The sequence below is a fragment of the Zalophus californianus genome, chromosome 4, assembly GCF_009762305.2.
Source record: "Zalophus californianus isolate mZalCal1 chromosome 4, mZalCal1.pri.v2, whole genome shotgun sequence".
Lineage (NCBI taxonomy): Eukaryota > Metazoa > Chordata > Mammalia > Carnivora > Otariidae > Zalophus > Zalophus californianus.
The window spans coordinates 18,465,027-18,488,387 of record NC_045598.1 but is presented as its reverse complement, the minus strand read 5'-3'; the positions used below and the strand labels follow the sequence as shown (position 1 = coordinate 18,488,387).

Here is a 23,361-nt window from a genome sequence, read left to right as displayed (position 1 = left end):
TGGATGACTCATTGCCCCTCTGTGAGTCTCAGTGTTCTCATCTGTAAAATGGAAACGGTTGTCTCTCCCTTAATGCATTTAACAAACATTTCTTGAGCGTCTGTTATGTGCCGGATGCTGTCCTAGGGGCTGGGGACACAGCAGTGAACAAGACAGAAGTTCTGGTGCCCAGGGAGTTTACCATCTAGAAGAGGGAGATAAAAGAAAATAAATAAGTAGAGGAATTGCCGAAAGTAATAAGCCCGATGGGGGGAGTTTGAGCAGGGAGGTTGGGAGCGGGAGGGTCTCTGATGCTTCACATTGAGCTTCTTAACCTTTTTTTTTTTTTTACCCCATGGGCCATTTGACAGTTCCAGAATAATGTGTTTTAAAGAATAAAATAAAATACAAAGGATTACAATGGAAACCAATTATAATAAAACATAGTTAGCAAAATGTCTAAAACAATTGGGATAAATGTGCTCTTTTAGTAGTGTATTAAATAATAAGATGTGGCAATGGGTTTGATGACGACCGTGATTTTGAAGTTGTGACGAGCATAAAAGATATTTAGAGAAATATGCAATGTCTGTAATGTGATATGTAAATATCTGTGACGTCTATTGGTGGCAAGGTCACAGGGACTTCTATAATCCCTCTGTGGTTTGTTGCCCACGGTCGCACTTGAGGGAGATGCTAAACTGTAGCCAGTGGTTAGAGACAATACAATTGTCTCCTTTTTTCCTGTCCCTGTTCACAGGGCCCGCTTAATCCTAAGAAGGAGCCCTGGATGCCAAGTTTAAAATGCCTGCTTTAGATAAAGGAGACAGGGAGGGCTTCACTGAGGAGGTGACTTTTCAGTGGAGACCTGAGGGAAATGAGGGAAACACAGGAGCACTTCAGTAATTGGGGCCCATCTGGCCTGGCACCTGGCAGTGTCTAGGAGGTGATGGAAGCGGCAGAGGCCCAGGAACCCCCCCCACCCGCCCACCCCACCCCCCAATCCGGGAAAGTGCCCAGCTGGCAGGGGAGGGAGGAGTCCAGGGGAAAAATGACCAAAGAGGGAGGGATGGCAGATCCCAGGAAGGGGAGGTGGGCAGGGAGCCTGAGGCCACCTGCCTGGCATTTCCCTAGACCTTCTGCACTTTCAGTTTCCAGAAACCATGGAAAGTGCCCCTGTGGTCTGAGAGTGAGGGGTTCGATTTCCTCTGACCCAGGACTCCAGGGGCAGGTGCTGTATGCATTTCCATCCCTGCCTCCAGTGTGCTGGCTCAGGAAAATCCTTCCAGAGAGGCCCCACCCTGCCCCAGGTTGAGTTTCACACCTCGATTTAAACCACTCCCTGGTGTCTCAGAAGCCCTGGGGTTCCGTGGTGTGGCCGTGGAAGCCTGGCTGGTTTACTTTTGTTCTGGATTCTCCTGTTTCCGGGACTTGAGTTTTCACATGATCACCGGACCCAGCCCGGCAAAGAGAACCACAAGCTCTCCTTCCCTGCCCTGAATTTTCATCTCCCGCCTGTGAATGGGGTAGCAAGACTGCCTGCCCACCTTGGAGAGTTTCCGGGAGTGCAGGGGAAGCAGAGGGGTCCACATGGACAGCCTCCCTGAGTTGCCCATCCTGAGCCAGCCCTGGCGGACACAGGTGCACCGAGCCATTGGGCCCCTGCGCTTAGGGAGTCCCTGGATCGATAAATGGGGTCCAGAGATAGGGATGCTCAGAAGCAGAGAAGGAGGAGGCCAAGCTTAGGAGATGAGCAAAGCCCCCCCCCCCGCCACCTGCCACCCCAGCCTCCCCAATCTCATACAGTGTGGGGGCTTTGATGCTGATAAGAGGGCAGGAGAGAGGGGACTCCTACTTCACTGAAGGTGATGAGAGAATTGGGTTGCCCTTATCTTTCCCTTATACCACACCCACCAGTTAAACCCCAGAAGAATCAAGGAATTAAAGGTAGAAGGTAGAGAGAACGCTGTTTATCTAAGGTCAACCTTATCTGCTTGTTCCATGGGGAACCCTGCCTGAACATGAAACACTAGAAGAAATCACCAACAGGAGGAAGAACTGAAAATGCAAAACAGCTCCGTATCAGAAGGCAGAATGTAAAGGCCACTGAGCTGAGAAACTGGTTGCCACAAAGGGGGTGGGGAAGTGCTAATAGGTTAACACAGGCTGATTTCTAAAAGGCACTAAAACGCGAATAAGGAAAGCGTAAAGGAACACGAAGCGGTAATTTGTGTTGGGTTGGGACAGACCATAATCATATAAAAAGTTTCAGTCTCACTAGGCATGCAGAGCAGCAGATGAAGTCAAGGAGCGTGTAGATCTTCCACCTTGATAGGCGGCCGTGCTGCCAACGGCCGGGTGCTGATGGCCGTGCGCTGAGTGGGGGCGGTCACAGTCACAGTGACTCTGGAGGAGCATCCTCTCACTTGAGAGATCAATGCCGCTGAATGCGTCCCAGCCCTCTGATGCGGTGAACTCACTCACCACTTCTTGGAATCTATTCTAAGGAAATAAGCAGAGATGGAGACAAAGATTTTTATAAACAAAAGGTCATTTTCGTTTTATTTTAAATGGTAAAAAAAAATATTATTTTAAAGGTTTTTCCTCTCTTAGGAATTTTGAATGGAGACTTTGGAGCCAAATGTCTATCTAAAAATAGAACAGAGTTCTGGAAATAACAGTTGCGTCTACAAATGAAATGTCGGCACCTCCCCAATCAGCCCACTCTCAGCCCCCCCCCCAGGGGGCCTCCAGGGGGAGGCTGCTGGGGCAGCAGCAGGGATTAAGGAGGCAGATAAAGAAAAGATGGGGCTTCTGTGAGTTGAAGTATTTTGTAGCCATTAAAAATGAAGTTTATGAAGAATTTTTAATGACATCAGAAAGTGCTTATGATGTGAGGTTAAATGAAGAAAAACAAAACCGGGGTATGAAGACACGTATTTTGGGATCCTTGCCATTCTATAAACACACATACCCACCCAAAAGGGATTAGAGCAGAAAACACCCACGTGTTAACAGTGTTTATCTCTGGCTAGTGGAACTGTGGGTGATTTTTCTGTGTTCCCCAAATCTTTTATAAAGTTCATAATTTACTTCCAGGAAAAAAATACGTATTTTTTTAAAAGATTTTATTTGTTTGAGAGAGAGAGAGAGCATGAGCAGGAGTGGGGGGAGAGGCAGAGGGAGAGGGAGAAGCAGACTCCCCGTTGATCAGGGAGCCTAACCCATGACCCCCGGATCGTGATCTGAGCCGAAGGCAGATGTTTAACTGGCTGAGCCACCCAGGTGCCCCCAAAATATGTATTTTTATACATATTTTTATAAATATACTTGGGATGCTCCCCACCCCAAAATCATGAGGGTCTCTGGGTAGAAGGAATGGCACAAAGGCCAGGAAGCAGGGAAGAAATAGGGTGCCCAGAGCATGGGGTGGGGGAAGATGATAAAGTTGGTGCCAGACCTCCCGAGGCCTTGAATGCCAAGACCAGCAGCTAGAACTTCATCCATAGCCCCGTCTTCTGCCCAGGTTCAAAGGAGAGAGATCTGCCCCTTTTTGGAAGGAAGAACAGGGTATTGTTAATAGCTCCAGGTGCCAACCTTCTGCCTTTATTCTCCACCGCAGGGAAGAGTTTCACACTGACCATCACCGTGTTCACCAACCCCACCCAAGTGGCCACCTACCACCGAGCCATCAAGGTGACCGTGGATGGACCCCGGGAACCCAGACGTAAGTGCCAGAGTCACTGAGCCCCCTGGGTGGGGGGAAAGAGCCCAGCATGGGGTGGAGAGGGCAGCAGCCAAGGTCAGATAGATGGCACTGGGTCCCTGGAGCACTCCTGTGGGGGATCGCAGTCCTGGGCTCTACAGCCCAACACACACTGTGTGCCTGCCAGCAACTCCTGAACCCTCTGTGCTTAGCCCTGGACTGCTGGAGGCCAGCAAGGATGCTGGGAGGGGAAGAGGCAGAATTAGCTTGAACCCCTTCCCTGTGGGATGCCTGCCCATGGAAGTGGCGGGGGGGTGGATGGGCCAATAAAGGAGTATGGATTTGTAGTTTGCATCTATTAAGGAAAGTCTTCAGGGATGGAAAAGGCTTCAGATAGGGTATTTGTGAGGGGAGGGGGGTCAGGCCAGGTTTGCTCTACTCCATCCCAGCTTCCTCTGCCAGGGGCTGAGGGAGGGAGCCATTAAAAACAGGAGCTGGTCTGGCTGTGAGGCCAGATCCGCTCCTTGGAAACTTTCTTTGGATCTCAGTATGTGACTTAAGTCACACAGAGCCCAGGCACTCTGACCCCAAAACCTACACTCAGGAATGCAGATTGATTCTGCAAATATTTATTGAGCACCTACTATGTGCAGGGAGTCCTGATGTGTGCGTTTTAGCATCAGAGACACTTGTGTTTTATTGCTTCTGCCTGCTGAAGGACCCAGAGTTTGCAGATTTAGATTAGGGAAATTGGAGGGAGGGGCAGTTGGCACAGAGTGGGCCAGAGGCTTGTGTTCACTGAATGAATGAATGAATGAATGAATGAATGAATGAATGAAACTGAGAACCAGCTGGCCATCTCTGGACTGGCTGCTTTCTGACCAGGGTCCTGACCAGAGTGCTTTTGTGGACAACCCCCGGATTTGCGACCTGCTCAGTGTGGGGCATTGAGAGCTACCCTTGTCTTGCTCTTTAGGATAGTGACCCTTTGCAGTTTGGAAAACCCTCTCACATTTATTATCTCATGGGATCCGTGTGACAGCAGAGCCAAAGGGTCACCCCAGTTCCAGTGAGGAGAGAATCCAGGCCAGGGGACGTTGAGAACCTGCCAAGGCCTCCCACAGTCTGCTGAGAGGTGTCCTGTGTTCCTAAGACAGTCTTGGAAATCTATTCTAAGCTGGGTGGACTTGGGGCAGGAAGACAGAATGGGGACCTGAGCCCAGGAGGCTCAGAACAAGGGTGTGGCTATGCCAGGGTGTCATCAGTGAGGGCCACCCAGGCCTGGCCGTGGGCTGGCCCCTTCCTTCTTGGGCATCAGGCTGGCCTGGCTCCCCATCTAGCCAATTCCTGGGCCCACTCCAGCATCTGGCCACTTGGGAAGCTTAATGCTGGGCCTGGTGGCCCTCAATGACTCTCCCCATAGACTCTCAGGGCTACCTCCTCCAGCCTCCCTGAGCTCCCACATCTGGCCATGAGGCTCACAGGCAGGCATCTGCTCTGGCCGTATTCCTGTTGGGATTGGACTTGGATGGGTCCATGCCCCTGGCCTTGGGCTTCATAGCCCTGAACAAGTCGTGTCTTTTTGGCCTCAGTTTTGTCATCTGTGAACTGGGTCAGTGATCCCAGCAGTCTCAGGGGGTGATGTTTAGGAAGCCCTTGTGAGCCGTAGGCCATCATGATGCAGAGAATAGATTCTGAGCCAGCCTGCCCAGTTGAGGGACCTTGGGCAAGTTGCTGGCCTCTCTGGGCCTCAGCCCCTCCTCCTGGAAGTGGGGTGATACCAACCATGCTGCAGGCCTAGGGATCAGTGACGGCATGTGGATAGCATCTGGCTGTGGCAGAGGGAAGGGTGCTAGGGAGTCACTGGATTCTTGGTGTTCTGTTATCCCCAGTACCTGGCCACTGCCATGCATTCCCACCACCACCATTAGTGGATGGTGACCCTCTCTTGGTCAGCAGCAGGATGGCTGCTGAGAAACCTAAGCCGTGGCCATAGAGGTATGAAGGAGGTGACATGCCACTCTCCAGGGGCTGAATCGGGATGGACAGGAGCCACAGTTGGGCTCAATGTGATGCTGCAGTGCTTAGCAGCCACTCCACAAAGCACCCAGTCTGTAGAGGCATGCGAGCAGGGGTCCCAGAGCTTGCTTAGGAACATTCCCTGGGCGGCTCAGCAATGCCTGGAGTCCCTCAGGGCCGTCGACGTCCAGCCGCACTTGTCCCAGAGCCGCCCACCCTCCCCCTTGAGGCCCCTGAATGAGGGTAGAGGCTCGGCTCTGCCTGTGGGGGCCCCCAGTTCGTATCCCCTGCCTGCTCCTCTCTCTTCTGGGGTCCCCCAGACCTGAGACAGCCCTTCTGGGGGGTGAGCTGATGGGGGAGGGTGACACGGGACAAGGCAGTAGAGGCCAGAGAGAGACGAGGCAGCAAGAGGAAGGAAAGGAAGCCGGGCTGGGGGACAGGCGGGAGTCGGCGGTGGGCTGGCTACGCGACCTGAGGCAGATAGCGCCCCTCCTTGGGCCTTGGCACGGGCCAGACCCATGGGTTTAAAGAGACTTGTTCAAACAAAACCTTGGCAGAAGCTGATTTCTGGAAAAGAGCAGCTGTGGGAGGGGGCTGCTCGGCAGGCCGCCCATGCTGAGGACCTGCTGGCTTCTGCCCCCACCCACCCCGGCCCGCGGGTCAGGCCTCACCAGCACCCTGGCCTCTGACCCTGACCCGGCCTTCAGTCTGTGACCTTGGACAAGTCCTCTTCCTTTCTGGGCCTCTCTGTCCCCACCTGTATGAGGTAAGAGGCCCGCTCGACGCTGCTGGTTGCCAGGCGTTCCCCACGCACTGGGCCTGGTGCGAAGTCCCCGTTAACGGGCCCTCAGCCACCACAGGAGGGGACAGGCCAGGAGGCAGAGCCCCTGGCCCGAGGGTGAGCTTCAGTGCCCCCACGGGCTCCAGTCTAGGACTCAGAGAAGTGAGGGCCACTTGGAAGGGCCTTCCCACCTCCCTGTGCTCATCTGTAAATGGGGAGGATAGTAGCTGTCAGCATTTGCCCTGCGGAGTTGTCCTAAGCGTGGAAGGAGCTTGTAGCTGCCCAGCCCCGCCGGAAGTACCAAACCCTCATGGATGATCACAGGATTTCCTTTCTGGGCTTTTCTCTTGCTTGCTGACTCTCAACCCCATGTGAGGGCTGAGCCTCCTATGGGGTGGGGTGGGAGTAGGGGCTGGTTCTGGGAGCCAAGGAGTGGGAGTCTACAGATCCCTGCGGCCCAGCTGTGGGTTCTGTGGCTGGGTCGTTCCCCTCTGGTGCCCTGCACAGCATGCCCGATCTGCAGCCAGGTGACTGGCTGGCCTTGAAGGCTGGCTTGGTGGCTTCCTGCCTGTGTGGCCTTGGTTTCTGAGGTTCTCAATGCTGGTGTCCCTCATAGTCACTGGGGGCTGGTTAAAAAAGCAGGTGGCTGACCAGGATCCAGGATTTAGGCAGGAGGCAGCCCAGTGCCTAGCGGTTCTGGCACGGACCGTGGTTTAAGAACCACTCACCCCATCTTCCAGCCTTAGCAGGTGCTGGTACCTGAAAGGGTAGGACCCCAGTTCTTAATCCTGCCTGGGGCAGAGGAGGGCAGTCCAGGCATCTTGCCTGTGGGCCCTTTCTTCCCAAAAATGTACATGGAATGATTTCAACAAATATTTTCCCGGGCACCTTTCATGTGTCTGGCACTGTTCTAGAAGCTGGGGATGGCACAGTGAACCCAGTAGACAGGCTCCGGGGAAAGATGGTAAACAGTCCTCTAGTCACCATGACCCATAGGGCCCCACCTGCTCTGTGCTCATTACCGCCTGCCTTCCTCCCTGACATCCTTGGCCTCACTCACCCCGCTCTGGCCACCCCAGCCTCCTGGCTGGTCTTCCAACTGGCCAGCCACATCCCTGCCTCAGGACCTTTGCACTGCTATTCTCTCACCCTGGAACACTCCTCCCCAGACACCCCCGGATACGTGGCTTGCTCTTTCCCACCCTGAATGAAGGCTTTACTCTTAACTTCCCAGCAAGCCCTCCCCTGACATGTTGTTTCAGATCATACGCACCCCCACCCCCACCCATACTTACCAGCCTTGATTTTACCTAGAGCCCTGATTACCTTCCAAGATGTTGTAGAGTTCACTCATTTATTTCTCATCTCCCCTTACCAGTGTATATGCTCCACGGGGCAGAGGTTCTTTCCTCTGCTTTGCCAGGTACTGGCCTAGACCCCACATACAGACACGAGCACTCAGGAGGTACTCAGTAACTGTTTGTTGAATAAATGAAGTAAACAAATGATGAGCTGACTTAATTTCAGGTAGTGAGAAGTCTTAGGAAGAAAAAGCAGAGCTGGGGGGAGGGATGGAGAGCGCACAGATGGGACACGGGCAGGGAGCAGATCCAGGGGGGGCCCTCTTGAAGAGGTGACATTTGACCAGAGAGGTCTGAAGGAAGGGAGCACAGAGCCAGTGGTTGCTGGGGGCCCCAGACAGCATGGGCAGGAGAAGTGACCCTAACTAAACCTGTCTCTGGGCCTTTGAGGGTCCTAAAGTTGCCACAGTTTCGTTTGCAGCTCCAGGTGTGGGGAGGCAGAGGGATGCTGGGGTTGCAGAGAGGCAACGGCTTCTGGCCCCCCGGCTCCCAGAATTCCCTTGATCCCCAGGGGAGTGCACCCAGCAGGAGGGAAGGGGTTAACCTCAGACCTCCCGGCTTCCCCTAATCAACCCCAGGCCGATGGAAGCCCCACTTGCAGCCCTGGGAGGGAGCCGCTTGCCTCCCTGCCCGCTGGCCCCCCGCCAGCCCATTTCCCTGCCCAGCCACCGACCAGCTTTCATCTGCTCACAGGGGGCCGATTCAGGCGGACCACCCGGGGCCCAGCACCCGCCTGCGAGTCCGCACGCGGTTGTTAAGAGTCGGGTGTAAATCTCCTGACAGGCCACAGAGCGGGCCCCGGGCCCGGGTGCCCCACCCCGCGGCTGGGCGGACAGCGGCTGCTGTGTCTGGGTTGTGACCGCACCAGGGCCCGGCCAGGCGGCCGAGTGGCTTCAGACGGGTGAAGGCCCCGTCACGGGGGCCCACATTGTTCCCAGTAGCCGATGCTCTTCCTGAGCCCTGCCCAGCTCTGCTTCTCCCTGTTTCCCATCCCCTTTGCCTCCTGTCCCTCCCCCACCCCGCTGAGGCAGAGCGCTGAGCTGGTCTCCTGCCAGTGGAGCCTCAGCACCCGTCAACATAGCACTCCTCTCTTGGAGGTCTTGGGAAGCCAAGACCTGAGCTGCCAAGCTTCATGCAGCATGCTGACCATTCCAGGTTTGGCCTGACCGCGTGCTTCCACTTTCCCATCTGTAAAATGGGGGCAATGGTTGCAGCCTCTCAGAGGGCTGTGGTCCCTTGTAGATGCCATGCACGGCCTACCTAGCACAGTGCTTGGCCCATCGGAGATGCCTGCAAAAGTGGTTGCCAGTCTCATTACGGGGGCCAGCGTGAAGGCCGGGGGATGGCCCCACTGGTTCCCCCAGAAGCACCAGGTACCTGGTAGGTGCGGGGACCCCATGCTGGCCCGGCTGGTGGTGATGAAGGATGCCCTGGGACTGGTAGTAAGGGAGCCCCCAACCCAGAACCCAGCCCTTGTCCTCTGCCTCCAGCACTGCGTGACCCTGGGTGAATCACCCAGTCTGGCTGGGCCCCAGCGTTCATTCCCCTTCTTCTGACCCTCCTCAAACATCTGCGAGGCTGGGCACCCTATGTAGACCAATAAGGAAGAACTGTGGAGCCCAGAAATACCTTCCTTGAAAGCCAAGGCCAGACTGTCCATCTTGCCCATCTAATTCCTGCAGCATGTCCACACCCTCAGGAGTCAGAATGGGATCTCCATTTTACAGATGAGACAGCTGAAGCCCCGAGGGGGAGAGTGACCTACCCCTGATCACCAGTGGGTGAGAGCTGGCTCGTACAGGCCTGGGCCACTGGGACCCGCCCTTCCACAAGTGAGGGTCCCAGCACAAAGGGAGGTGGTGTTGCAGGGGTGTCCTGATCTGAGCCCAGCTCCTGGAGGTGACAGGCAGCCCAGGCCAGGTGTGGTGGGCCCAGGTGGGGCCTTACTCAGGTGGTCTCCATCCTCCCTGCAAAGTGTTTTCCTTTTAAACACTTGGGGTCTGTCCTGCAGCTCATCCTGCAGGGAAACCACATCGCAGCTGTGGCAGCTGAGGCCCAGAAGAGGAGAGGGGCTTGGTGGGTTAGAGCAAAGCATGGTTAGAGAGCTGGACTCTCAGCCCTGAGCCTCAGAGCAGAGCAAGGCTCCTGGGGGAGTCCACTGAGACCCTCTCCTCTTCTCCCCAGGCCCACCCTCCTGGGCCTGCAGAGAGCCTGTCTGGGCCCTGGGCCTGGGCTGGGTCCTAACACCCATTGTCTGGAGCCCCTGATGATCAAAACCCAGGCCCCTTTCTAGCAGGATGGCCTCCAGGAAGAGAAGATGGACTCAAGCCATCTGCGTGACCTCAGGCATGTCGCTGACCCTCAGCCAGCATCCACTTCCTCACCTACAGAATAGGGACGGTGCAGGGTGAAGCCAGGCAGGGCATGTGGACGACTTAGACGCTGGAGCGGAGGAAGCGTTCCGTGAGTTCTGGAGGCTGGTTTTATTTCTGGTCGTGCTGGCTACTGCTAGGAGCCTGTGGAAGTGCAGCAGGGGCTCGGTGTGGGGGCGAGGGGTCTGCCTGCAGGGCAGGGGCTCTTGGGGTGAGCCCCGAGGGACAGGGAAGCAGTCGTGGCAGGGGCTCCCCCTGCGCTGTGGCTCTGAGGTGTGAGGCAGAGACTACCTGAGGAACGCCAGGAAAAGCAGCACCAGAGGAGGCGGGTGGTGGGGGCCGAGCCGTGCGGTCAAGGCAGCCCTGCCTTCTCTCCTTCTGGAGGCCCTCATATGGCCAGGGGCTGAGCTCTGTAAGCATCAGCCGGAGACTTTCAAAGTTAGAGGGGCCTCCGTGAGCAAGCTGTGCGGGGGGGAAACTGAGGCACGGTATGACAGGGCTGGGCCCCAGGTGACCACGTGAGCAGGGCCAGAGCTCCCAGCCCGTTCCCGCTGTGGGTGGCCAAATGAAAGAGGTCTATTCTGTAGGCCCATCTCTCCTCGGGCACAGGAAGTTCCGTTCTGCTCCAAATGTGACGGCCGGGGCCCTGTGGCTCAGAGACTCTCTGGCGCCCTGGCCACGTGGAGCCACCTCAGCTTCCCTTGGCCCCTCCCTGGCAGTGGCTCCAGAGTTCCACAGCCGCAAGGAGGCGAGTCGCAGAGTACTGTTAGAACGACGGCCCTGCTCCAGGAAGCGCGCCCCTGGCGAAGCAGAGCCCCCATATGGTGGAGGGCGTGCTCTCGGGCCAGATGACCTGATTTCTACCCCAAACCAACCGCTTCGCACAGATCTCAGCCGGAAGCCTCAGTAGCCCCACCTGGGCAGTGGGAGCAAAAAGGAGACTGTCAGGAGGAAGAACATTCAGTGCACTTGGCCTCGGGGGTCTGCACACCGGTGTTGGCTCCGCCGTCCCAGCTTTGTGTCCCAGACTCACCACCGCGGCCCCGGCGTCCTGGTCTCTGACATGGGCATGATAATCCTGCCTCCCGTGGCAAGCGCTGGGGTACAAGTGGCCCGTGTGGCTGGAGCGCATTCGGAGACCTTGTTTGGCTGTGAAGGGGACACCGCAGCTTGCGCGGGGGCGGGCACTCGAGTGAGGCCACAAGACCGCACAGGCGGCAGGCCTGTCCTTGAGCCCGGGCTGGCTGGGAACCCTGCCCTCCTTCCGCTGGGCTGCAGGAGCGAGTGTGAACACTTGGTACACAGTGTGACTCAGAGACAGGACTTCGTTCCACAGTGACGGTAATGACAAGGCCTGAGGTTTTGCACCAGTTCTCGCAGAGCCCCATTGGCTCACGTCAAGCTTGTGGTTGACTGAGACACCCAGAATCTTTGCACCCAAGCTGCTCGCAGGTCAGTCTGCAGTCCCCCCATGTCTTCCCGGCCGACTTCCTGCCTGTTGAGATTGTTCTGAATTCGTTTGTCCTCCAGCTTGTCCACATCACCCCACCATTTTCGGTGGCTACCACAGCCGTGTCAACAACATGTCTTCCAAGGCCCCTCGGGCTGAGCCCCGAAACACTCCCCTAGAGACCACCTCCCGAGGGGTCTCTGTTAAGCAGTCCTCAGTTGGCTAAAGTTACCCAACCCACCAGAAAATGAAATCTCAAACTTTGAGGTTGCAAACTGGCAGCCTGTGAGCAGGACACATCCTACAGGTTGGTTTGGGGGTTTGGGGTTTTGGTTTTGTTTTTTTTCAGTATTGGAATTAATTGCCAACATGTAAAGATTTCACATCAAAGCAGGTTTCTTCTGGTAAACTGGAAGCTCTGGCCACACTGGGCCCACCCACATCAGGGCACTGGCCAGCTGGACCGGGTGACACCTACCCCTTCTGCAGGGCACACCCTCTCCAGTCTGCCCCACTCTGCAACCATCCCATGTGCCTCACTTACGTGACTTGCCTGGCCCCCACAGGCATCAGAGTCTGCAGCCCCAGCTCCAGCTCAAGTCACCCCCGCCTCCGTTTGCCCCCTTACCGATGGTCCTGGGAGGCAGCCCAGGGGGGCCTGGCTGGAAGCCAAGTGTTCTCATCCCAGCTGACAGTGTCCCTTGGGCCCCAGGCTTCAGGCGTCCTCCGGAGAGGAAGTGGGTTCCCCGTTTCTTGATGACTTGCTGAGCCCACTGTGGCTCCTGGGACTATGGGTTCATCTCTAAGAGCCCTCAGATGCCCATTTGAGGCAGGGATGGGCAGGGAGCCTGGGCGTGTGTGGGCGTGTGCATCCCCATTTTGAAAATCAGAAATCAAACCCATTTTGAGGCCTCCCAACTCTGTTTCCTCATTCCCAAGAGCAGTCACTAGTCATTTCATGCTTTTCTAGGCCCCCAGCCTGTGTCCGGGCCTCAGGAAGGACAGTGAGGGTTTCTGCTTTCCCTCCCACCTCCTTCTCTCTCCTCTCCCTTGTCGAACCAGGAGGCCCGGCATGTCACCGCAGACCCGAGGACTCAGGCAAGCCTTCGCTCTCCCTTAGCTGCTCCCCGTGCTTGTCCAAGGGACCCCAGACCCAGGACATCCTTCTCTCTTCCTCACTGTGTGACCGAGGGCGAGCCTCACCTCTCTGAGCTGCAATTCTCTTTGTAAAAAGAGAACCTGGCCACCCTGTCTGCCTGGCCTCCTGCCTCAGGGCCGGGGTCAGGATCGGGGTCGGGGTGGAGGGGAACGGTCCAGCCTCGGATGTTAGGCTAACGGCCGGTGTCTGGCTGACCAGCCCGTGCCAGAGAAATCCTCAGACACAAAGAGGTGTGAGGAGGGCAGTTCCTGAGAGTATCGCATGTGCATAGCGGAGGAAACGTGAAAACAGCCTAATCATCCATCCTAGAGGATGACGGGCTGAGTGAGCTGCAGCCTCTGGGGCTGTGACAGGCAGGACGAGGGACATCTGCCGGCTAGGGGCCGGTCCTCCTCCTCCTCGCTGAGCTCCCACTGTGCCCCAGGGAGGGCTCCCAAGGTGTAGCGGGAACTCCGCTGTTACCGTGGGGCTGGGTTACTCCCCCCATTTTACAGATCAGGAAACTGAGGTGGGACTCTCAGATGTGCTCCTGGAAAAGCAAGCTAGAGAATGACAAACCAGGCTGAGACCATTCAAGAGGTTCTGTGAGAAACTTGCTCTCTGTTTTCCAGGCTGTGACACCAAAAAAAGGCTGGAAAGAAAGACCACCAAACTGACCACGTGGGGGCTTCTGGGGAGGGGTTTAGGGTGGCTCAAAGGAGCCGTTAGCCTGACCTGTAATTCTGTAATGCTTTTATTTTTGTAGCGGTTCATGTGTTGCTTGTGAAATATAAAATGAGTAATTGAAAAAAGCGGGGGGAGTCCCCGCAAGCTTGACGTCATTCGGAAGCCGTGAGGGTAGCCTCAGCTAGGCGCGCAGAGGCAGGGGTGTGGCAGCCCGACCCTGCCCACACCCCCAGGGCCCGGGAGACGAAGCTGGGGCCCTTCGTGAGTGGGCCCCGGCAGAGAAGTTATGGGAAATGCTAGCAGTTTCTCCAGGTGTGATGCCCCAAGCCAGGGGTGCTGGTCCGCTGTCCCCAGCTTCTAGTCAGAGGTGGGAGCTCAGCCCCGCCCAGAAGTGCCCCAGGCCTCTCCTCATCCCGGCGGATTTTCCCTTCTGTCGAAGGCCAAGGCTGGGAGAGGAGAAGCGCACACTGGGGGTCCCAGGGTGGCTCAGGGCTGGAGCAGCTGGTTGTCACACCGTAGGACCACCTTCTGCTATTCTTGTAGGGAGCGGGGGTTCTGGGACGCTGGGAGGCAGAGGGTGGCAGCACTCCTGGGTTCTCTCCCTAGTCCCACAGGAGCCCCCTTGAGCCACTTTCCACAGGCCTGCTGCCTCGGTTTCCCCTTCTGCACAGTGGGTAGTAGAGGTTCAAGTAGAAGCATGTGTATTCCTACTCAAGAAGCAGGCAGGGGTGAGACAGACCCATCATGGCATCCCCAAGGCAGCACATCGTGGCCACTCTCTGTCCAGAAAGCCTGTGGGAACCTCAGCAAAGAGGTCGGTAGTCACCTGAGGATTGTCCCTGCAGAGGTCTCAGGGAGAACCTCCCAGCAGAGTGAGGCATTTCTGTCCCCGAGACTCTCGGGAACCAGCCGCTGATGGGCTCCCCATCCTCTGCAGGGCACCGGCAGAAGCTGGAGGACCAGACCAAGCCGTTCCCTGACCGCTTCGGGGACCTGGAACGGCTGCGCATGCGGGTGACCCCGAGCACGCCCAGTCCCCGTGGCTCAATCAGCACCACCAGCCACTATAGCAGCCAGGCCCAGACCCCCATCCAAGGTATGGCGCGGGGGGAGCCGGGGTGTGGGGGGGGGGGGGTGGAGTGGGGGTGGACGGGACCCTGGACGTGGTCCTGCTTCTCCAGACCAAAGGCTCATTTGAAGGTCATTCACTGCACTGCCTTGTTTGATGAAAGAGGGCACTTCTGCGCATTGGCTCCTACAGATGTTTCCTGGGGATACTCTGCGCCCGGACCTGGGCTAGGCCCTTCATTCATTCACTCAGCAAACATGTACGGACACCCACCATGTGCCATGCGAGGGATCAGCACGAATAGACACAGGCCCTGCCTCCAGGAACTCACGGTCTCCTGAGGGACATGGGTATTAATCCATAGTGTACCCGTTAGAATTGGGGCGTGACTATATCTAAGGAGCCCGTGGATCCCACGTGCCCTGAGCCATCCGAAAGAGGGCCAGTGGTGGATGTCTCTGCCCAGGGCTGGGGCGACATTCTGATGCCGTGACAGCACTCGGGCAACCTTTGTAAACAGCAAAGCGATGGCGCAGCCCTGGAGACACACAGCATTTCCTGGGAAAAGTCTCCACTTGGCCCAGAGCCTTCTCCCAGACAGAGAAAACGAGGGCGGCCTCTGAGCTGAGGCCCCAGACAGCGTCTGTGTCCCCACTGCCTGGGTGGATGCGGCAGGCACGAGATGGCCTTGCAGAGGAGACGCATGCCTGGCCCCGGGGCAGGTCCATACATGGCCCAGTGAGGAGCATCTCCTCCCTTTTCCCGGCCCTCTCAGCCAGCAGGCTGGGGCACAGGAGCCTGTGGGCGGTGGGCCCTTGGACCAGGCGGGGCAGAGAGCCCTCCTCCGTAGTGCTGGACAGAAGCACGTCCCTTGAGTGGCCATTCCTGCAGGGCCTGCTTACAACCCATCTAGCAGAGGAGTGAACTGAGGCCCAAGAGATTAAGAGTCCCTCTTGGGTCACAGAGCCCATCGATAGGGCCCATCGATGACCAGGTCCGAAGTCCCCCACGCACCTGCTCCCAGGAACTTCCTGTACTTCTGAGGGTGCAGACAAGGGGGCCCCAAGCAGGAAGAGCCCAGGGTGGGGGTGCGAACTGACCCCCTTCTCCATGTTCCAGGACGAGCTTGGGGCTTACTGGGGCCCTCCGCTAAGGGAGGCCTTTCCCCCAGCCCTTGCCATGTGCACTCGGCATGGTGCAGTGGCCGGGGTCTTGATACAGCCTGGAAGTGTGAAGAGATGGTCCCTTCTTTTCCGGGATAGGAAGCTTCTGTTCTTGGCCTTGCTGAGCCCCCAAGGTGAGGAGAGACCCATGGGCTAGTGAGTTTGAGACAGTCGGTGGTTCTGAGCCCGGGGGAGCCTGCACATGGGGGTCTGACCTCAAGAGACCGGGAGAGGTAATCTGCTCTCCAGGTTCCTGTCCACCCCTGCCCGAAAGCTGTCCCTGCTTCCATCTCCCCCAGGCCAGCCCTTGTCAAGGTACACTAGCCTAACACTCCAGGCCTCTCCCTGCCGTGGGCACAGCTGGGGCCCAGTGGGTATTGGAGCCCAGCCTGGGAGCCCCAGAATCTAGAAGGTGAGGGTAAACAATGGCTTCCTGTGCAGCAGCTCCCATGGAAGGAAAACCTACCTCTCCCCTGCCACAGTTGATGGACATGGCTTAGAAATCGGTGCCTACGGAGCCTGAGGCAAGCCTATCCGCCCCCAGTCCAGCCACTAAGGACCAGGCCTGGTCCCTACCTCCACCCTGGCCTGGGGCTGGGAGGAGAGGAGGTTGGGCCTGTACAGGGCGTGGCTGACCCCCCGTCCTGCCCCTTCTGCAGCATCCTGAGGCAGGGCCCCCAGGCCCTCCCTCCACGCCCACAGCCTGTGTGGCCCTCTGCCCCAGCTAGCCCTCCCCGTCCCGGGGCCTGTGCTCTCTGCAGTGAACTCTGCCATCAGGTGGACCTGGCTAGGGATCCGGCTGTGCCAGAACCCGGCCGTGATCTCAGGCCGATTATTTCACCTCTCTGAACCTCAGTATTCTCATCTGGAATGTGGGAAGAAGAGGGATGTTGGCAGGGCCGGCTTTGGGGCCCCCTCACTGGCATTCCCCTTGTGGTGGGCTGAGCCTCTGCCCTCACACTGTATCCTGGGGATCCCTCTCGGGGCACCCCACCGTCACTTCTGTCGACGCCCCTTAATAGCTTTGACCCCCTGGCTTTGGTCACTAGTAAGCAGTGCCGAGGCCCCGACCCCTCCAGACGCCAGCCCCCGGCCCCCTCAGCTGTGGCTGCCCACGGTGGGGGCTTCTCACAGCTCAAAGGCCTCATTCAGCCACCATGCAGCAGCTGGGGCAACTTGGAGAAGAAAATAAACATTTCCTTCCAGTGTTGGGATTGGCTGCTCCTCAGCCGACCAGCTCGGGTTTCCTGGGGCTACTGGGTTGGGGGTGGGGGGTAGCAGCCACAGGGGTGCTGAGGGCAGGCCCTCCCCCACCACCTGGGCCTTGAGGCCGGAGAGGACAGTGGCAGTCTGGGTGGGCCCAGCTCAGAGCCCCCAGCCCATGGGAACTCCAAGGGCCACACGCACCAGGCCCGGGTCCACCTTGCATGGCCCTGGGCTTCCTGGGCCCTGTGCCTCCCGGGCTGCAGCCCCCTACTGTCTTGTTCTGAGGTCCCTGCTTGGGTTTCCTTTGTTTGGAGGATGGAGCTCCCATTGCGTGGGCGGCACTCACTTCCGGGGCTCAGAGTGGGGGTCTCAACCTCGTGCTTGGCTCTGCTCGGGGAGCCAGGCACTGCCCACAAGGCCCCCTGCCCTGGTGTGCTGAGCTGAGGTGGGGAGCCAGGCACCTCTGACCCCTTACACCCCAGGGCAGCACTGACCAGCCAGGGGCCCTGTTAGAATACTAGATGCTCCGGAAGGCCCCAAGTCATCCGACGCCTTGACCCCCCCATCCACTCACCTGGAGTCTGGGAGCATTGTTCTGTTCTGATTCACAGTCAGGACCAGAATCAGAGCCCGCTGCTAAGGCAACACCCCCAGTGGAGTCAGGAAGATCCCAAAGCCCTGAGAAGTTACAGGTGTCACTTGAGGTCACACAGCACCTCAGGCAGATCTGGGGAAACTAGAGGCCTGAGGGGACCTGCAGCTCGCCACCCTTAGCCAAGCCTCAGTCAGAGCAGGCAGGGCCCACCTAGAGCCGGCCACGTGACAGGGACAGGTCTCCCTCTGAGTCCTATTTGGTGGGGGTAGCACAGAGGGGTTGGGGCCAGACAGACTTGCCCTTGGGAGCACCACTGGGGGTTCATCCACCTCTCTACTGCTGCCTAGAGTCACCCCCTCGGCTAGGGTACGAGGAAAGCCCGGGGTCAGGGACTCCCCTTTGCAGGGCTCTGCACGGGCCAGTTCTCTCGGGTGCTCAGAGCAAGAGGTAGGTGTCCCAGCCGGTGCATAGTGCAAACCCTCATCAGAGCCTCTACTCTGTGTGGGTCTCAGCACTTCACATGTAGGAACTAATTTAACCCTTAGCAGCTGTTACTGTCTGTATTTTTCATGTGGGAAGATGGATGCACAGAGAGGTTAAGTGACTTGCCCAAGGACACACAACCAGTAAGTGTCAGACCCAGGATAAGTGCTGTGCTGGCCTGCCTCAGAGACAGGACAGCTACCTATCAGGCACATTCCAGAGCTCAGAAGCTGAGCCCTAGGATTTTGTGCCAGGTCCAGTATGCTGTGTGACCCTTAGGCAAGTGCCTCACCCTCTCTAAGCCTGAGTTTTCCTACTGAAGGGGTTGGACTCAATCCTGAAGCCCCTTTGAATGCTGAGGTTTAGGGGGTCTGTGACTGCAAGAGTAGGGGGCAGAGGCTGAGAGGCCCTTGTCTGGGAGTCCAATGAGGAGCCATACCTGCAGGAACTAGGGCAGGGCCTGGGCTGGACACTGGGTCCCCCCGTGTGAAGGTGGGTTCGGCCCACCAAGCCCCCTCTGGCTGCCATCTCGCTTTGCTGCTGAGCCAAGTGAAGGTGGCATCTCTTCATTGTCTGGCCACCGGTCAGCCCCAGCCCACAGGACAGCCCTGGGGACACAGGCCCAGGGTGAGGGACAGACACCGACTGTGGAGCCAGCCCCCACAACACCAGCAGGAGCTCGTGGAAGCTACCTGAGCCCCACCTGGGCAGGAGAGGTGCGCACACCCAGCAGCAGGGAGCCAAAAGCAGAGGCCCATGGCCCAGGCACCTGCTCTCACCTGCTTCCCAGGTGGGGCCGGATTCTGAGTCAGGCAGACTCCAGCCTGCAAGCAGCCCAGGGCAGTAAGAGCAGAGGCAGATCTAGGAGCAGGGATTCCCGCAATTGGCTGGTGAACCCAAGCCCCGACGCTTCATTCTTTTTTTTTTTTTTTTTTTTTTACTTATTTGGGGCGCCTGGGTGGCTCAGTCGTTAAGTGTCTGCCTTCCGCTCAGGTCATGATCCCGGGATCCTGGGATCCAGCCCCGCATCCGGCTCCCTGCTCCGCGGGGAGCCTGCTTCTCCCTCTCCCACTCCCCCTGCTGTGCTCGCTCTCTATCAAATAAATAAAATCTTTTAAAAAAGGAAAAGATTTATTTATTGGAGAGAGAGAAAGAGCACACGTGCTCAGCGGGGACGGTTAGAGAGTCTTAAGCAGATTCCCTGCTGAACACAGAGCCCTGGGCTCAGGGCTCGATCTCTCGACCCTGGGATCATGACCTGAGCCGAAACGGAGCCGGGTGCCCCTCCCAAGGTCGTTCTTGAAGAGCCCCCCCCCCCCCGGGGTGCTGTCAGACTGCGGCTGACTGTCCCCCTTGCTGTCCCCCAGGCACCTCGGACTTGAACCCTTTCTCCGACCCCCGCCAGTTTGACCGCTCCTTCCCGGCGCTGCAGACGTTCACGGAGAGCCGCTTCCCGGACCCCAGGATGCATTACCCGGGCGCCATGTCGGCCGCCTTCCCCTACAGCGCCACGCCCTCGGGCGGCCTCAGCGTGGCCAGCATGCCCGCCACCAGCCGCTTCCACCACACCTACCTCCCGCCGCCCTACCCGGGGGCCCCGCAGAACCAGAGCGGGCCTTTCCAGGCCAACCCGTCCCCCTACCACCTCTACTACGGCGCGTCTTCGGGCTCCTACCAGTTCTCCATGGTGGCCGGCGGCAGCAGTGGGGGCGACCGCTCCCCCACCCGCATGCTCGCCTCCTGCACCAGCAGCGCGTCGGTCGCCGCCGGCAACCTCATGAACCCCAGCCTGGGCGGCCAGAGCGACAGCGTGGAGGCGGACGGCAGCCACAGCAACTCCCCCACCGCCCTGAGCACGCCGGGCCGCATGGACGAGGCCGTGTGGCGGCCCTACTGACCCCTCCCCCCGGGTCAAGGCGGACTGCTCCCGATGGAGGCAGGGACCCCACGAACCTTCCCGGCAAGCGGCTGGCCCGGCGCGGAGGCTCGGGGCAGGAATGGGACTTAGGCTCCTGGGCCAATCATGGGCCCAGGGTCCACGAGTCCTGGGGCCTGGAGCCGGTGGGTGGCTCTGAGAGCATCTAGTCCAGCCATGTCGCTGTACAGATAGGTAGGGACCTCCCTCAGGACGCTGCCCCTATAGCTCAGATCCTCATCTCATCCCACGTTCCTGTGGGAAGGTATCCTCCTGTCACCTCCCCTGGCAAGTCCTGGCTGTCCCCAGCCATGCCCGGTGCTATCACAGGGCCCAGGTCCCCTGGGGGCAGAGACCATCTGTTCCAGAGAGAGGTGGCATTGGCCCACATGGCCCGCCTCTGACCCACGGGGCCCTGAAAGACCTCCCCACCCCCTCCCCTTCCTCAGAGACCCTGTCACCCCACGGGCCCAGCCCTCCCTCAGCATTTATGCAAACTGAATCAGAACTGGAAGCTCTCCTCACCCCTGAGAGGGTTTCCCCTCATTGTAAAGACGGGGACGGGACCCATCCAGAGGCCCCAGGAAGTCGCCGGCAGAGATGGGTTGAGAAGTCCCCCCACCCCACCCAGCTCTGCTTCCCTAGAATCCCTAACAGCTGAAAGCCTCCCGCCCTGTCTCAGCCGTCTGCGGGTCCCAGGCCCCAGAGGAGACTAGCCAATGGCAGCAGGTCCCTAAAACCAGGAAAGACACCTGCAGACAGGTCCTCCGTGCACTTTACCAGCCCAGGGCGTTCACCCTCTGTTCTCTTGCTGGAGGGCCAGGGATCCCCCTTCCGCCCCTCCCTTGGCTGGTCTCAGAATTGCCATTTTTGGAAAGAGCACCGGCACCAGAGAGGTCCTAGCAGAAGGCATCGGGGTGAGAGGTCACGGGGTCAGATTTCAGCAACCCTGTCCCACCTTGGTCCAGCCAAGCTGTGCACACCCCTGTGAGCAGGCCTGGCCAGATCTTCCAGCCCCTGACAGTGCTCCATCTTGAGCCAGTCTGTGCTCCAAAAGCAGGCTTGAACAAAAACCAGTTTTTAAAGCTGATTTTAGAATAAGAAGCATCAAACATTTTTAAACCCACGGTCTCTTAGAGGTAAAGCCCTACAGTAGTGACCAGCAGGCCCTCTGCCTTCTGAGAGTGTGGCATTGTTAGGCCCTCTGGTGTCCCACCAACTTCCAGCCGAAGGCCCACGTTGGTGGGGACCCAAGGGAACCCCTGGCGACCCTAGAGCTCACATCTGCGGCCCGCAGACATTTGCCCAAGAGGAAGTGGAGAGGTGGGGAGCCGCGGCTGCGGGGCGGTGGGACCGAAGGGCTGGCCAGCCTCGGTGCGGCACCCCCTGTCCTCAGGGGGGAGGTGTTGCCCCTTTAGTTTGCAGATGGGAAGGCAGGACCTGCCCAGGGGTTCAGGCTGCATAGATGCTCATGTCTGAGTTTAGTTCTAAAAGGGCACAAGTGGAGAGGAGAAGAAAACCCGTAAGGGCTAGACAGCGTGTGGTTTTCAGTCATCGTTTCAGCCACATCCTCTGTGGATGTGACGACCTGCCCTCCGTCCTTGTCTCTGTGATAGCTCTCGGCCTGCCGTGCCACCCCCGACCTGTAACCAGATGATGCGCACCAGATACACACTCCAGCGAGCTAGGAAGTCCTTCTGGTGATCTTACTCAAACCCCTCCCGCTGCAGTTTCTCTGGTCCTGTCCTCACTGGAAAAAGCAGTCTCCATCTCTTCAAGATAGCTGCTGGGGTGTCCTGCTGACTCCCTGCACCCAGGGGGGCTCCCCACCCCTTCTCAGGAAGCAGCTACAAATCCATTGCCCTGGTACCTCCTTCACGCCTGTTCTCTGTGGTTGCAGACTGGCCCCAGGCCTGCGTGGGAGGCGCCCTGGCGTTCCCAGTGCTCAGCACTTTGTAGCCCCATTCTGGATTACTAGCCCTTCCTGATAGTCAAGCCCTGGTAGGGGCAGAGACAGGAAATACATGGATCTCCCTGCCCCGCCCCCCCCGACTAAAAGTGATGACAGCCATGCCGGGTCTGTTTTTAAGGCCCATAGTGGGTACAGACGGCTCGGGCTGCTAGAAATGGGTCCTTATTTACAAGGCTGCTTTAAAGTTGTCCTAGGCGAACACACTGATTTAGAAAGCACAAGGAAACGGAGGGGTTTTGATACTATATTACTGTAAGCTTGGTGGTGGTAGGTACAGAGCCTTTGTGACATATTGTCATGTCGAGGTGTTAATACCTGCCACACACACATCTTCAGTGAAACCGTCCCAGAGCTGGGAAGGGGGGGAGGGGTGGAAACTGCTTTGCACTATAATTTGCTTAGTGTGTTTGTTTTCAATGCACAACCCACTGTACAGTAAACTGTCTTCTGTACTATTTAACTGTAAAATGGAATTTTGACTGATTTGTTACAATAATATAACTCTGAGATGTGTTGAAGGATCCCAATGCCAGACTTCTAGGGCTGTGTGTATGGGGTTGGAAGGCGGGGGGTGGGCGTGGGGGGAATCTCCCACCATGGCCAAGGAGGAACAGGGCAGGGCCTGGGGACAGGAATAGGACTAAACCCACTGCTTTGGAGACCTCCAGCACCTTGGCCTCCCTGCATCCAGCTCCGTCAGTAATGACCAAGGAGACCGCTCTGGGCAAGTGCGGCCTCCTCGTGGCGAGGCTGAAACCCCAGAGGAATGTCAGGTCTTCATGCTGCCACCACCGCTCACAAGTAGACCGAAGGAGAAGCATACCCCATCTTGTTCCCCAGGCTCGGAGTGGGGCGGGGGCAGAGGCGGGTGGAGGGAGCACAGCCTCCGGGAGAGCCCCTCTGGGGCCTGTGTTTGCTGGGACAGCGGCAGTTTAGCAGCAATCAGAACTACAAAGCAGGCAGCTGGGTCAGCTCCCCCAGTTTGCAGATGAGGCAGTAAAGGTGCAAAGAGAGGGTGTCACCTGGCCCCACATCTCCCCAGAGTTGTTTGTGGCTGACGGCGGGCGCCGTGCATGTGACTGCATGGGGACCCGCCTTGGTGCCTGCCAGCAAAGAGGCCTGGCCGCCCGTGCCTGTCCAGGTGGGACTTGAGGAGGCGAATTTTCATAGAACAGACCTTATTCTCTAATGAAAATACTTCAAAACTAATCCCAAGACTTTGCCCCTTTCCGTTAGGTTGGTCTGCCTGAAACCCAACACCCGACAGGAAGTTTCCCTTTCCTCGGCCTAAACCCTTGATCCAGGCCCCTGCCCCCATAGCACCCCTTGGGCCCCAGGGGTGGCAGGTTGTCTCTCAGCAAGCCCCCAACCACAGCTGCAGAATTTCTCTTGTGAGTGTTCTCGGGTGGCGTCTACCTGGCATGAGCAGGGCTGGTCCTGAACAGGCCAACACTCTGCTTCCAGA

At 57.9% G+C, this 23,361-nt stretch overlaps 1 protein-coding gene across 1 annotated transcript in view; it reads left to right on the top strand.

Moving 5' to 3' along the window:
* The window catches only part of RUNX3 (RUNX family transcription factor 3), a 60,858-nt gene extending 38,443 nt beyond the window's left edge, over positions 1 to 22,415 (top strand). The window contains exons 4-6 of the mRNA XM_027569163.2: positions 3,602 to 3,706; positions 14,431 to 14,589; positions 19,377 to 22,415. Of these exons, the coding sequence (XP_027424964.2) occupies positions 3,602 to 3,706; positions 14,431 to 14,589; positions 19,377 to 19,906 (794 nt within the window). The 3' untranslated portion in view covers positions 19,907 to 22,415. The remainder of the gene's footprint in view (positions 1 to 3,601; positions 3,707 to 14,430; positions 14,590 to 19,376) is intronic.
* The last annotated feature ends 946 nt before the right edge of the window (positions 22,416 to 23,361 follow it).